The sequence below is a fragment of the Thermobia domestica genome, chromosome 1 (genome assembly GCF_964235325.1).
Source record: "Thermobia domestica chromosome 1, izTheDome1.hap1.1, whole genome shotgun sequence".
Taxonomy (NCBI): Eukaryota; Metazoa; Arthropoda; class Insecta; order Zygentoma; family Lepismatidae; genus Thermobia; species Thermobia domestica.
In genome coordinates, this window is record NC_137454.1 from 206,521,847 (window position 1) to 206,537,852 (window position 16,006).

General features: G+C 33.0%; 1 protein-coding gene across 5 annotated transcripts in view; it reads left to right on the top strand.

The window, feature by feature from the left end:
- Window positions 1–16,006, top strand: part of kl-2 (dynein heavy chain 2, axonemal kl-2) — a 564,598-nt gene that overhangs the window by 402,272 nt on the left and 146,320 nt on the right. For 4 of the 5 annotated variants that reach the window (XR_014132735.1, XM_081769103.1, XM_081769086.1 and 1 more), the window contains 4 exons: window positions 41–237; window positions 4,558–4,722; window positions 6,032–6,198; window positions 8,710–8,881. Coding sequence is in view for 4 of the 5 variants with exons in the window: in XM_081769103.1 (XP_081625229.1) it covers window positions 41–237; window positions 4,558–4,722; window positions 6,032–6,198; window positions 8,710–8,881 (701 nt within the window). In the remaining variant the exon portion in view is untranslated. The remainder of the gene's footprint in view (window positions 1–40; window positions 238–4,557; window positions 4,723–6,031; window positions 6,199–8,709; window positions 8,882–16,006) is intronic. The other variant, XM_081769094.1, reaches the window with a different exon arrangement.

Sequence of the window (16,006 nt, forward strand, 5' to 3'; positions counted from 1 at the left end):
AATATACTGGAAATTCTTAATTGGTTTTTGTTTTCTTCAGTGGCTGAATTTACTAAGCAATGCGAAGATTACATTGTAGTTATCCAGATACAAACTAAGGAGGCCGACGAACAACAACAGGAAGTAGCAATGAAGAGCATCAAAATTCGTGAGGAAGAAGCGGCCTGCAAGAAACTAGCAGCAATTGCTATGGCAGATCTGCAGGAAGCCATGCCTGCATTTGAGGAGGCAGTCAGGGTAAAACGATATATATTTTTAAGAAATCATTTTATCTGTCAATGCATATCATGACAAAATTAAGATTAGGATTAGAAATTAGATTTCTGAGCTTTCGGCATCTATGGCCATTTAGCCCGTCATTTAAGAGAGGTGACGTCCCTGAGCGATTAAACTATCCGAGGAAAGGGAAGGAAGGAAGTGGTCTGAGACATATATGTGAGGTACCATCTCGGCATTTGCCTGGTGTGAATGAGAAAAATTCAGGAAATTCTACTCAGGATGGCTGGCCTGAAAAAGATTTTACACTTTTTGACCAAATGTCCCTACCGGGAATCGAACCCGGGACTACTAGAACTAAAGACGAGAGCGTTAGATGACAAAATTTGATAGTACCGTAAAGGTCATGCAGAAATCTTAAGATTTCTGCAAAACATTTGGAGTAGGAATTGGTTACCATTTGAAAATTGGAAAGAATCTTTTAGTTTCAAATAATTCGTGGTGAGAAGCAATATTGAAATGAAGGGAAAAGCTTGTAGTCTAAACTGCAATAAAAAATGATTATAGTAAAATTAGCCAGATATTTAGCTTTTAGATTCTATAAAAATCTAGAAATAACACCTTTACTGTATTTTGTCTTTGAAATGAAATCGAACTCTTCTTTACGACGATTAAATTGTACTAAATTTAAGTTCTAATAATTATTATCAATATTATTCTGTAAAAAAGCAGATGGAAACAAATTAGTAGAAAGTAAAGCAAAACTTTATCTTGCAATTTATTATCTATATGTAAAATTGTATATAGTATATACAATTAGAGATGCAAAAAAACCGGCTTTTTTGAATCGATGGTTTTTTTTACATAAAAAGCCGGCTTTTTTGGGAAAAAAACGAGAATTTTGGAAATTTTGGCTTTTTTCAACTTCGTGATTTTTCTATCTAAATAGCTTTCTTATAGTATATTCTATAGTTAGATAAGAATTCCATGACCTGAATGTGATATTTCGCTCTGAAATTCACCATCAAGATGGATGGAGCACATGTTTTACGAATTAAAGCTAACATGAAGAATGTAGTATTTGAGGGTTATTTTAGATCCTATTTAACTTTATTTTAACTTTTGAGTTATCGACATCTTTTTTCTTCTCTAGTTTGTCATCCGTGTTTCATTTCTAAGAGCTTTTAGTACTCTAGCTTCTAGCGCAAAAGTTAAACTTGCCCGTTTTTCTATTTATCCGTCAAAGCGTACGTTTTTCAATATATCCGTCAAACCGTACTTCCACATTTCTGTTATACTGTAGCTGTGAAGTGATTTAGCAATAATTTTTCGGACACAACCTTGAATACCAATTTATACAAATAATAAGTAGCGGATTTAGAAAAGTACTTTAGGAGGGTTTTTTCTGATTGTTTCGTTTCCTAAAAAGTCCTAATTTTATTTGCTTGAAGTTTATATAACTAATATTTCTTTTCGTTTATATGTTTAGCAATAATCTTCCGGATACAACTTTAAAAATCATTTTATACTGAGAATCAGTGGCGGATTTAGAAAAGTATTTTGGGAAGGGTTTCTTACTAATGTTTATTTTTTTTAAACATTGGTAATTTTTATTTGACGGGAGTTTAAAGTTTATGAGTAAAGGCATAAATAATAGATATTTAGTTTGTTGCAGACATTCCGTAACTTTGGGGAACGGGCTTCAGTCCGAAAGACCACCCCCCTAACCTTCACAAAACCGTCACTACTGGTAATTAGTAATAATAACGATTTAAAAACAATAAAAAAGGAAGTCGCCCAACTCACAGTACACGCACTATTTCTACATTCACAAATGGAATGAAGAAAAGCTTTGTCAGAATGGTCGAATGCTGGTTGAATCCCGGACTTCCCGATAGAAGCGCAAAAGCTAATCACCCAGTCATGTTTGTTGTGCAGTTGTATTTAGCTTAACTTAAATATATTCCGTAGTCTTTTTTTTTGGGGGGGGGGGAGTTCCGTAATGATATGTTGAATTCCTCTTGTTAAAAATTCAGAAAACTTGAGGATTGGGTAAACTGTGATGGTGGTTCTATAAAACTTAACTGTAGAATTTCAAGAATATACAGAACCAAAAGCTCTAGATGTGCAGCCTTTAAGTGTATCATATAAATCTAAGTATTTCTCTTATGTTTTATTTTAATTTTATTTTGTTTCAGAAAGAGAGTATGGAATATTTTGAAGTAAAAATACTACATACTATTTTGCTAGTTATTTGTGTATTCTTTAAAAAGAAGTGTTTACTTTTAGGGTTGGCTGGTTTACACCAACTTTTTTTTTTTAATAACTGGTTTAAACCACAAAAATAAAAAGAATGAAAAATGCGAATCGTGTGAACTTCATGGTAACGTTTCCAGATATCAAACAACCTGCAATAGTTTTATTTCCCTTTCACCTTTTAATCAAGGTGTCCCATGTTCAATTCTCGGTCGAACCACAAACCTTCTTTCATGCGTAACCCAAATATCGGTTCGGATGTCAGTTTAAGCGAAAGTCTTCTCCTTGATAACCTCGGTATTTCGTAAGGATGTTAAGCCTCAATATACGAAACAAACCAAATTGTATATTTCTACATGCCTAAATGCGTGTTGTTTTATAAAGAAGCCAATATTGCTTAAATATATTGATAGAAATTGGCAAAATTTATCGATTGCCTACGTAGCTTCCAACATTAGCTTGGATTGGACTTTCAATGATATCTACGTACCGGTACTAAATTTGTAATTTAATACCTCAGTTTTAGCGTACTGATTATGGTACGTTGACCTTTAAATTTTACATGCAAAGCAATAACAGGATTTTTCCGTTATTGTCTTACATTTCAAGTAATGACGGGATTTTCCCAATGGCTAGGGCGGGTGATTCTCAACTTAAGAAATTTACTGACCGCACTTCTTTAAGCTTATGGAAGTTCTTCCGGCATAACCCCGCTGTTGCATAATAACATCAAGGCGAAACAAACTTATTTCTGTGAATATGTAATATAAATACATAAAGCAAAGCATCTAAGTCAAAAAAGCCTGGTTTAAACCAAAAAAGCCTGGTTTAAACATCCCCCAAAAAACGGGTTTTTGGCATTTTCAAAAACAACCACGGTTCTTGCCAACTCTGCTTACTTTTGTATATAGGAGGTTAAAAAATTCTTATTATATACATTGGTTAATCCTGTGGAATTCATAATGTAAATATGTTGAAGAAAAATTGTGTGAAATATTTTTTCGAAATTCATAGTTTATTTTCGATGTTTTATATTATTATCAGCATCAACCACTAATTAAATGATTTTTTGTGTTATAGAGAAGCGATACAAAGTCTGTTTTATCAATTTAAAGCAGTATTTTGAAAAAAGCCCAAAATTTCCGAAGCAAAAAAGCAAAGCAGAAAAAACCGAGTTTTTTTCCAAAAAAGCCGGGTTTTTTCCGAGCCCTTGCATCTCTATATACAATATATGTCCAGTTTATCTTACGCGTATTCTTTATAACTTAAAAAACTTATAGGAAAAGCGTGTATTTAATAACAACGGAAAATCGCAGCTCTATTATTTTTAGCAATTCCGGATAAGCAGTATTGCCAATCCAACATAGTTTTTTTTTTAATTGCAATACGTCAGCATAGTATGTATGTATTTTAGCCTAAATGAAAAATAGATACATACGAGACTATTCATGCTATTCAGGCTTTTTTTAAAAACTAAGTCATTACATTACCACATATCCAAAATAGAGGAATCAATAAATATTTTTATAGCAAATTTCATTAGTCTTTCCAAAGTTATACTAAAATGTGATTGGTTCCTATACTATAAAGTGAATAATAGTATATTAACTTTCTTGCGTTACATATGAAATTAAAGATAATATTTCATCATAAATTATTGTGAAAGATTTAACTAATACTAGGTAAAATAAAGCCTTATTCTTCTTCCATTATTATTTTATCATAAATTATTGTGAAAGATTTAACTACTACGTAGGTAAAACAAAGTCTTTAGTCAGTTTATGTATGTTACTAATTAGAGTAATATCTACATACTTTCTTTGTATACATCTCTTAAAAATCATTGTTGTCACAAAGCTCCATTTATCCCGTAAGATCTGCTACTGGCCATAAGTCTGCTGATGGCAACAATATTGATCTAGCAATCCATAATTTTAATGTTTGTTTGAAGTCACCAAACAAATGGTGAGAGTATTTTAAAATTACAAAAGTGCTTATTAATACATATGATTTCTTTTAAATGAATAAATTGAACAACATTACAGATGTACGAAGACAAAGATTTATTTATTTATTTATTTTAAGGCATTAGATGCTCTTAATAAGAAAGATTTATCCGAAGTTAGATCCTATGGTCGACCTCCAGAACGAGTGGAATTAGTTATGCGAGCTGTTATGGTGTTATTAAGGAAAGAAACATCATGGTCTGAAGCTAAAAAGGAGCTAGCAGATCCTAACTTTTTGAATAGGGTATGCATATCAATATGAGTTGTTACATTGATGTATTTTGCATAATTATATAGTATATTAATTATACTATATATTATTATACATTGATATATTTTGTAGCTATAAGTATAATTGTACTAGCATCATACATTTAAGATCCAATGTAGGTAATTTGTAAAATATACAAATCCTTATCATATTTAATGGAAACATCTAAAAAGTGTAACTTACCAGATTGATATTACGTTGGATAACGTTTCACCTTCAGAATAGCTCTGATGCGACGTAATCATTCAGTTCCAGGTGTTTTTTTTTTTTTTTTTTTTTTTTTAATTTTTATTATTATTATTTTGTTTTATATTTGATCTAAATTTTATTTGCTTTGCTGTATTGTAGGGATAATGGTTTTGATCATTGTTTTTATGTTAATGGTTCTCTTTTAGTGTGCATGTATCAGCCATTGATCTTTACGTGACAGGGACAATAGACTCGGCGCTGACGTCCCTATTAAACCTGTAATCAATCAATAAATTAATGGTTGATATTTTGCATTCGAATTATTGAAGAATTTACATTTACTTCCATCTAGTTTGGTAGGACTGTTCGGAACTGTTTTTACTCTATACGATTTTTGTAGATAGCCAGAAGATTGTTTCTTGCCCCCATCGACGCAGCTATACAGTTGTGGTGAAAATGTATATAATCGAGAAAAGAGTTTATCTAAATAAGTTTACGGAAGCTTTGCTTCATTTATTCCTCTGAAAGGATGTTGGGGGCAAAGATATATAATTCATTTTATTTGAACAGTTTTATCGTAAAATATTACTTGGGATTCTATCCTTGGAATTAGAATGGTGTATGACAGTGCTCGAAAAATGTTCTTGTAACCTAAGTACCAGTTCTGAAAATCAGACGTCATAATAAAGCAAATTCAGTTGGATACATGTTTGGCCTTAAATTAGATAGGCACCAGACTCGTACTTCCAGTCGTCATGATAACTTGGCACCCGGTATTTTTTAAGCCCTGATGTATGGTACCTTTATTTCCAGAGGAAGCACAATAAAAGTAACGATAAATAATAACCAAAGTAGTATATTTTAATCTTGTCTCAGTATTTTGATAATTTTGTTTTGCCACTATTTTCTGATGTGCCTATCAGCTGTAAAGCCTATCATGTAGATCCATTAAAATGCAGAACGTAAGTACAAAATATACACTATATGAAAGCAAACTTTAATTTTCGATGTCTGTACTTCGTAGTAGTAGATGTGGCCCACTCTGCTTCAAATTCTAAATATAAATTACTTTTTACGTTTGTTTTTATTTCAGCTGAAAGATTTCGATAAGGATAACATTCCAGAAAAGGTATTGAAAAAAATTGGAACTTTTACGGAAGATGTTGAATTTGATCCAGAAAAAGTGGGTGTAGTGTCTTTGGCCGCCAAATCCCTATGTTTATGGGTACGAGCCATTGAAAAATATGGAAAAATTTACAAGTAAGTAGCGATTGTTTGCTATGTTAAGCAGCAATATTTCTTTTTAAATAAGATAACTTCCTGTGTAGTTTGATTTTCTCTTGAATTATATACACCGTTAGTGTCTACTAAATTTGACAATGTCCTAAAATAAAATAAAAAAATCCCAAAGTATTTTAATTCATACTTGATTCATAACATACTAATCTTGTAATTTCTTTAATAATATTTATCAATTGGACAACTTTAAAAAGTTCCATATTTATTATATATTAAAAGCTTTTATACATATTATTGGATGAAAATACTATTCACTTATGATGTTGCTTGGAATGTCTAATAGTTTCTTAAGATTTTATTTTAAGGAATAGCAAGTAATAAACGAGTACCTTTTGTAGTGAATAAGGCGAAAGGTTAGAACAATAGTTTTTTTTCTTTTTTTTCTTTTTTCCTTTTTTTTTTTAACAGGTTTCGAGACTAGGAGCGTACAGCAGAAATAAGTTATCCAACCCCAGCATTGTCTGCTCTAATTTGCTTTTTTAATATATCACACAACTTTCTTACAGTAGGAAAGGAACGATCTTCATATTTTCATGTTGAAATTCGATTTTGTAATACCGTAGTTCATCCTCTCAGAACTGTACTTAAGATTATAGGTTCGTAGTTAAATTGCTATCGACATTTCAAGATTCACCCAGTTATCAGAACATCAGTTATTTTCTTCTAAAAGAACTAAGCGGTTAGCGTACGCGCCTTTGGCGTGGGAGGCCCGGGTTCGATTCCCGGCGGGAGCTCATGTGGTTCGGATTCCACGTTAATCAGTAGGTCCATGTCTTATATAGCCTCGCTGCTGAACGGGACGTTAAACTCAAAATCAACTCAACTCTTCTAAAAGAAGTCGGATCACGATTTGCTGTCTTAGTCAAATGTTGTAACCCCGAATTCACTGCTGGTACTGTTTACCAGTCTAGTATGAAGCGAGCGTAAACTTGATTTCAGATTTGGGGGCCGCGGTGGCTCGGTGGTAGAGCGTTCACCTCTGGTGCTTGGGGTCCCGGGTTCGATCCCAGCCCCCGCCAAGTGAACTTTGTGGTGGACAAATACCGTGTGCGTGGGTTTTCTCGGGGTTCTCCCGTTTCCTCCCACTTTCTTCATTCCACTATTTCACTCATTTCTCATTATCACCGTCTCCTTTAGCCTAACCGACATAATCGTGGGACGTTAAACTTAAAGATTTCATTTCATTTTTTGATTTCAGATTTATAAGCAATAACCTTTTCTACCTGCTCTTACTAATGAATATCATGCACAAGATGTCCGAAAAGTCCCTGTACCCCTAGGTTTGAGTATCACAGAGAGCATTGTCAGTTCAATTTTTATTTATTTAGTATATTATAGGTCAGTACTTACATAAACGATCTATGTATCCAGTGGATCTCTAATATGTGCTCCAGTGTGCTGTACACACAAATATATGCGTCTCCATGTTTCCTTGACATGTTGTGGTGTATCTGAGAAATTATCGTTCGAAAGGCACTTTCTCCCAAATCTTCATCTGTCTTGTACCGTCTACATTCATTCATCCTAGGAATCCTTAAAAGCAGCGTCCTACTTGTACAAATTTTCCTTACTTCTCTCTCTCCGTAATATATATTGAGAGAGGGAGGCCAGGTTTTATTGGCCCGTCATATAACCTATCCCCGCATGCACACATACACATCCTCGCACCATCATATACACATGTTCACGTGCGCGTGCATACATACAGATAAACTGACCATAGTGTTAACGTTAATACATCCAATGAAATTTGGAAAAGGCAACGCCGGTGCTGATAATCTTCTTTTGTTTTCACCAACATCTCGACGTGTCACTAATAATCCCAGCTTTGCTCAAGTTGGCTCTTGTCTCGTTGTTCAGCCGAAGGCTTCTTCAAATAGTACTTTTTTCTTATACAGTGCACCTACCATTTAAACTATTCCTACGCAGTTTGTCCAGTTTTAGTACATTAATATGTTACATCTTTTTTCAGTTATTAAATCAATATTACCTTCTGATGGTGATGATTTGACTTTAGTGTTCCTTTCAGGAGCGATGCTACATGAGACATGAACCTACAGCTTAACGTAGGATCCGAACCACATGTGCTCCCACCGGGAGTGGAACCGGGCGTCTCATGCCAAAGTTTATACACCATTTAGCCCTACACTGAAACATCTAAAACTTTTAATATGTATATCAAGGAGTTTCTAACAAGTTTTAACGGCTTCGTAAAGTAGTGAATTATAAAATAATAATAATAATAATAATAATAATAATAATAATAATAATAATAATAATAATAATAATAATAATCTATTGCATACTGCATAATGAATTATTGAATGCAAATAAAAAAAATATGTTCTGTGAATTAGGAATATTATCTATTATAATAACACGTAGAGATTTTTAAAATCACTTCAAGGAGAAATTGTAGGACGATCGAATCACAGTTTAAATTTTCATTGGCACTTAATCTGTACATTACAGAGTTGTAGCACCCAAGAAAGAACGTTTAAGGAACGCCGAGTTAGCATTAGCTGAAAAGCAAGCCATTTTAGCTGAGGCCCAAGCAAAATTACGGGAATTGAGCGAAATGTTAGAAAAGTTAAAGAGGGAGTTTGAAGAGAAAGTAGCGCAAAAGGAAGAACTTAGGCTCAAGGTAAGTTCGTCTTTCACAAGTACAGATAGACACTTATTCTTTGAGGTTAGTTAAATCTCATTTTTCAGCAATAGATCTGGCATTGCGTATACTTGCTATGACATAAAATCTCTTTTTAATGTTCTCTGAATGATGTGATCAGTTAGAATATTATAGTGATTAAAGGTCTTGTAGTGCGTTCTGTCTTAAAACATGTCGTTGATTACTTTCAACTATATTTAAATTAATTTACCAATATCAACATTTTTCGAAACAATAGTAATTATATTATGGAATGTGTGTTCTTTTCGATTAATTATCCATTGCGCTAATTTGCGTATGCTTTTGTCTGTATCCAAATTAATTTCGTGCTATATACAATTATATATAAAAGCATATTTTGAAAAGCGAAAAGAAAAAAATAGAGATTGGTATTTGTAAGATGTGTTTAGCTAATAGCCCAAGAAAATGAGACAGAAACAAGCTGGATTTTTGTGGAAACTTTTATTTTGATGTCAGCATATCCTGAAAATTACCGTTGATTTGAGCTGTGTTTTTTTTTTAAGGGAAAGAAAAGGGAGGGATTTTTTTTTGCAATTATTTCGAAAATTATTAATTTTTCGAATAAAAGTTATAAGGAAAATTGCATCTTATAAAATTGTACATAAAAGAGGTCTTCAAACTTTTTTACGTAGAACCAGCCGTTGTAACTATATAGACTGAATTGCGTCTGAACAGAAATAGGGGCAGGTTTTTAACTTGAGACTGCAAAATATCTGAAAAAATAAACATTGGACGGGAAAAATGTTCGCAATAAAGTTAATATTTTAGAGGGAGAATTTTACCAGTCATAAAATTAGCCCGCTCCCTCCCAGAATATAATACAATAGAAATTATATTATAGAATGGGGGAGGGGCAGGGCAGCTTTAAACAATCAAATGGGGACTCCAATTTTTATTATAGATTTGAATTCTACGTGGAAAAATAACTAAATTTTATTCAACATTTATTTCGATTTGTAGTAGATGGCACTGAAATCAGTGAAAACGACTTTCACTAAGCTTTCTTGTGTTGGGAGCCTCATTGCTCAGGAAAATTAGAAAATAAGTTCGAAAACATTACCCTGTGGAAACCAAGAGCTTAGTAGTATAAATAACGACAAGATGTTGCCTCTGTCAATTCCCGGGCCAGATGACATGCTTGTTTGTTGCAACACGTCGGCATAAATTTCATAGAGATGGTCACCAATTAGCTTTGCGACCTTGAAAACTGTGGATTCATCACTAATCTCAAACATTTTGGACATTTTTATTTTTCACTCCTCATCTTGAAGTTAAATGACATCGGGAAATATCACTATTCACCTCAGCGACCCGCAAACTATGGACTCGACGCTAGTATCTTTGTTCTCGATTATTTTTACGTCACATCCTTTCCACTTCCCTCGGTGCTATGGCTGTATTACCCAACAATATATTTTTTGCAATTTGTAAGTCATATGTGTATGTCCACTCGTTTTTAAAAATGAGTATACAAACTGCGTTTTATTTTCCTAACATGAGAAGTTCGTGAGATACTCTATTTCTGGCCTAAATCTTAAACCATCGCTTCCTTTTTGAACTCCTTTCTCACCCTTAGGGTAAACATAAAAAATGCTAATTAGTGTACGGTCTCTTCCGGACTATGGTCTCTTCGATGCAATTATGTTAACTTAGAAATATGTTAAGCAGGTGGGTTGAATTTGTGTATCGGACAAGGGAACACACATTCCTTTTTATATATAAGATTATAGTGGTGTGTGCTATTTCCGTTCAGACCTAATTCAGTGCATAACTTAAAAACGATTGATTCTACGAAAAAGTCAAAGGATCTTTCTTGTGCGTGTATGTATATGTAGAGTTCTATAAACTACAATTTTTCTCATAATTATTTTCGTCGAAGAATTTATAGTTCTCAAGATAATTGCAAAAAAACTAAAGTTTCTCCTTTCAACCCCCCCCCCCCCTTCCAAAAAAGAAAAGAAAAACTTTTAAAATTAAGGGAACTTTTCAGGATATGCTGAGGACATCTAAATAAAGATCTCCACAAATATCCAGCTTGTTTGGAATTTTTCCGAATTAAACTCTAATTTTACTGGGCTATAACTAAGAGTTCTCAACTATTTGCTTTTGTTGTATCCATTCGTATATATCGTATGTATCCATTGTATATGTCGTTAGAAATTGTACTGTATAATATACCTATATTATGTAAGTTGAATTATGAAGAATGTTTGTATTTTTTTCCTATTCATTTCGTGGGGTTTCTAAAAACAAAGGTAGAAAACTAGCTCAAAGATCAAATTCACCAAATTCTATACATCAGTTTATTCCTTATTAGCCCGCCCCGTGAGTAGCTACGCGTGAGTCCTCGATGCACGTGGTTCTGGGTCCTATTCCGGTGGGAGAGCACAAAAAATTTAATTTCACAATCATTCGCTTTCATTAATCATCCGTCTCCTTTAGCCTGAAGGGCATAAAACTAAAAATTTCATATTTTTTCATTGTTTATTGCATGAAGACAAATATACATAGGAGAAACACCTAAGTCTTATATTTCTTTTGAAATCCCTTAAACAGAAAAACAGCACCAAGCCTATCTTCAATCAGTGAAATTTCTTGTCAATGCCCCAACTGTACGTTAGATTGTATTATATTCCGTATGTAATTGAAGAAGTACTTTTGAAGACACAAAGAAATAAATAAGAAGAAAAGAAATAAAAAGTCATGTAAATTGAGGCACGAACGAAAAAAAGATGTTCGAACTTATTATTGACGGTAATAAAGAAATGAAGACAATGTACAGAGACAATGTACACGATGTACATGCTGACACTTTCTCTTGGCCCTCATTCAAGAGACCTATTCGTGATAGACATGATGGCAGTGCTTTCGCAAATTGAAGCTAGTATTCCTTATTGTAGAAAAGATGCGGTCGAAGAATATTCTACTTTATGAATTTTACAGTTGTTAATAGGAAAGTTAATAGTTTCAACAACTGCTAATATTTTATGTCAACCATATTTAGTTCTGTAGTGCTTAATGATTTAGAGTACTCAGATTCGCTACCATGCGGAGCTCTTTAAAATCGAATTCCTCGATTAACTGTAGGTCCATGTCTCATATACCGTCATTGCTGAAGCGTGACGTTAAACAAAGAGAACCAAAAACGTTCAAGAGAAAAAGAACATTGGTTATCTTGTTAAGTCAAAAAATTCCAGCATCATAAATTCATTTTATAACATCAAATGTTTCGGGCTTATTCACTAAATCAATAAAAAATAGTTTGAGAAATTTGTGTAGAAAAAGAATCATGGAGGCTTTTCTTTATATATACACAAAGTATATAAATCCGTTGCTATAGACTAATAGTTCATTATTAGTTCTAATAATAACATTCATTGTTTGCATTGTAAAAGTACATTGTTTGTTGATGTCAGACAATAATGGGAAAGTACTTTTGCAAAATATACTATTTTAGCAGAAATTAGAACGAAGAAACAATAAGAACAGTATGATGCCTTTACGAGTTTAAAATAATAGTAAAGAAATATAAATCAGTGTTATCAATTTACAATCAGATACAAATAATAATAATAATAATAATAATAATAATAATAATAATAATAATAATAATAATAATAATAATAATAATAATGATGATGATGGAACACCCATGTACTGCAACACATAATCTTTGTGAGTTAGTAACACAGAACATTAGTACATTGCCACTGTCCTATGTTAGTAAAGTGTTGAGTGGTAATGAGTAGTATGCGAGGCAGTGTAGTATGGATTCTTGTGTGCAATAGGCAAGACGTTGATAGTGCAAAATGGGAGACATCTTGGATTTTCAGAAAGGGTAAATTGTGGGTATGCAGTTATTGGAGCAAATATATATATTTAAGACTGACAATGTGTTAGACATATCAAGAGCAATCTCATCTAAGGTGATAGAGGTACAAAACTCGTAGCAAGACATCATCAGAAAATAGAAGTATTAGACGAATAGCAACTCAGGTAAAAAAAAAAAAAAAAAAATAATAATAATAAAAATAAATAGAAAATAAAATAAAAAAAACACCTATCATTGAAAATGATTGTCACAAAGAACCGTATAGCTAATGCGATACATTTCACTGCAGAATTAATCTGACTGTATTGTTTTGCAGAGTATTCGGTGCATTCTTATAGAATGTCTGGAATGCTCACACGAAAGACAACGTTTAGAATTGCTCAATAGCTGTCTTGGGCGATATTACTGTTTTAGTATACATTTTCTTGCTTTTACTCGTAAAATTTAAATAATTAATATTCTCTGTGGTTTTACCTTTTAGCCTTTACTTGCTTTATTTTTATTACTTTATTTATTTTTATTATTTATTTATTTATTATTATTTTTTTAAACATTTCTAGCGACGATAGAAGAGGAGAAACTGTGATAATCGTTAGAAAAATCGAATTCGAGATTTCAACGGAGATGCACATTTCATGCCTTATACATCCCGAAAAAGTTATTTTTAATATTTATCCGTTCGTTTGTTTCTCCCATGTTAACATGTTCACTCACCCAGAGGCCGTACTGTTGAATATATTCACACTAAATTTTAAACTTACGGTTTACATAAGATTCTCTAGAGGAGGAATTGAATTTTTTTTCCTATCCTCAAAATAAGAGTATCTTAATGAAGGATGAAAACCGCTGTTTTCTTGAAAATGGCTCTAACAATTTTACCTAAATTTTATACATCAATATTTCATTAACAACTATATACTGTGGTATAAGTCATTTTTCTGGAAAAATCTAGAAGGGGCAGTTTTCTCTTGCAGGTAAGTTCGTTTTGAACAATTTTCTCAAAAACGACTTACCCGATTTTGTTCATATTTCTTAAATAAATATTTCATTAATAACCCCAGAATATACAAGATAATAGTTCATAGTGAGTCACTTTTTTTTAAAAAAACTAAAAGTTACTTTTTTCAAGTTGGTCACTAAAAGTTACTTCTTTTTTTTTTTTTTAATTTGTTACTAAAAGTTACTTGTTTAGGGAGGTAAAGTGACTTTTTCGTGTGATTTGTGTTTTGCATTGGCAGTTTTCTAAGAAAAATATAAAAATAAATGGAAAAGGGCAGGTGTTACTCATTACTCTTCTGATAGCTTCAGTACTTGCTGCCACATGTGAAACAGTCAGCTTTATTCTCACTTCAGCTTTTATTCTTTCTAAAGCACAGCACAGTGGATGGTTGGTGGATGCTTAAGCTCTCAAGGTGGGGTTGAGAACCCTTCTGTGTCTATTCTTTCTTCTATCATAATAGTCTTTTAATTTTCTCTCGTAATAGTTAACGCTCCGCTCAACGTCATGTGTCTGTGTGTTTGTGTGGTTCATCATGTTCGTCTTGTGTGTGTGTGTGTGTGTGTGTGTAATTCATCATGTTCGTCTTGTGTTATGCTTCTTGTATGTTCTTCTTAAGAGTAGGTGATGAATTTGAATATTTCATGGCTTTGAGAACTCTCAATGCTAAGTTAAATATAATGTCTGGGATGAAGAAATTCGGAAATAGGCCAGAACTGAACTTCTGTTCGGAAATAGGCCAGGTCAGAAGCTTCTTTCATCTACTAAGTCTGTTTTCCGTAACTACAAAGCATACTAAGAAGGAAGCTCAAAAAGAAGTAAAGAAGAAAAGATGAAACAAAGCAACAAACAAAGAGAGGTGATGGAGAAATTGACAAAGGAAAAAAGGGGCATGATGATATTTTGGTCACTTTTCAACTATTCACAAGAGACCAGACCACTATGAGCCCTGAGATAAGCATTTTTTCATGAAACAGTTCACAAGCGGTAGTTTACTCTTGGGATGACTCTTTCCGGATGTTTTTCTCAAAAACGACTCGGGTGATTTTCTTCATATTTCATAAATAAATATCTCATTATTAACCTATAATGTCGCATAAATTACTTCTTATGAAAATATCCTCAAGGGATAGTTTACTTTTCAAGATGAATTGTCTTCGGACAAAAGTTTTCTGAAAACACCTTAGAATTTCGTTTGTATTTCACAAATAAACATTTCAGTAATATCTGTATTGTAACGGGATTTAGTTTAAGAAATTGGAGCGTGAAAGCGTAGTGTGTTAGCCAATACTTTATTTTACTTTCTAGCAACGATAAGGGAGAAAAGAGTATGGTGATTGTGAAAAAAAATATCATATTCGATATTTCAACAAATTTACACGGTACCTACATACCGAAAAGTTATTTTTGAACGTTCGTTCGTCCCGATGTAAACGTGTTCACACTCTAGAAGCCATACCGTTCAACTTATCCGCACATATTTTAACTTAGGCTTTTTATAAGATTCTTTAGGAGGTTTCTCGAATGTTTTCCTACCCTAAATAAGAATAGTTGTAGTAAGGAATGAAAAATTTTAAAAAATGCTATTTTCTCGAAAAATTCTCCAAGGATTTTGTTTATATTTCATATATCAATAGTCTATTAACAACCTTATACTGTGGTATAGATCCTTTTGTGGGAAAGATCTGTGAAAAATAGTTTAAGATCTTGGAGGTGAATTTTCGCTAGAGAAGTTTCTGGAAAACGACTTTAGTGGTTTTGTTTATATTTCAAAAATAAATATTTCATTAATAACTGACAATATTGCATAACTCATTTGTCCTGAAAAAAATCTTCACTATATATTCCACACTATAATATAAATCTTCACTATATATAAAAATATTCCACACGCACACTTGCTCCTGACACCTTCTTATCGATAAGAAGCCTTCGGTGGTGTCCGGAGATTGCAAGGATGATGGATGACGATGGTATTCAACGAAAGTCTCGGATACAGTGATGGCCTTGCAGCATGTCCGTAGACGTGCGTAGTGTAGATGAACGGGAAAATTCTGTATGTGTACGTACTCACCATAAAGGGACTACATCTTGCACCTAGCATTTGGTATGGTGGGAACAAGCTTGCGTGTGGTCTTTATTCTCGAGTATATAACTTTTGCGTCGTACATTCATGGCACCAGCAGTCCTATCCTTCGACATTATCTGGACATTTCCCGTTTGTACTCCATTTTGTAGGATGATAACGCAAGTC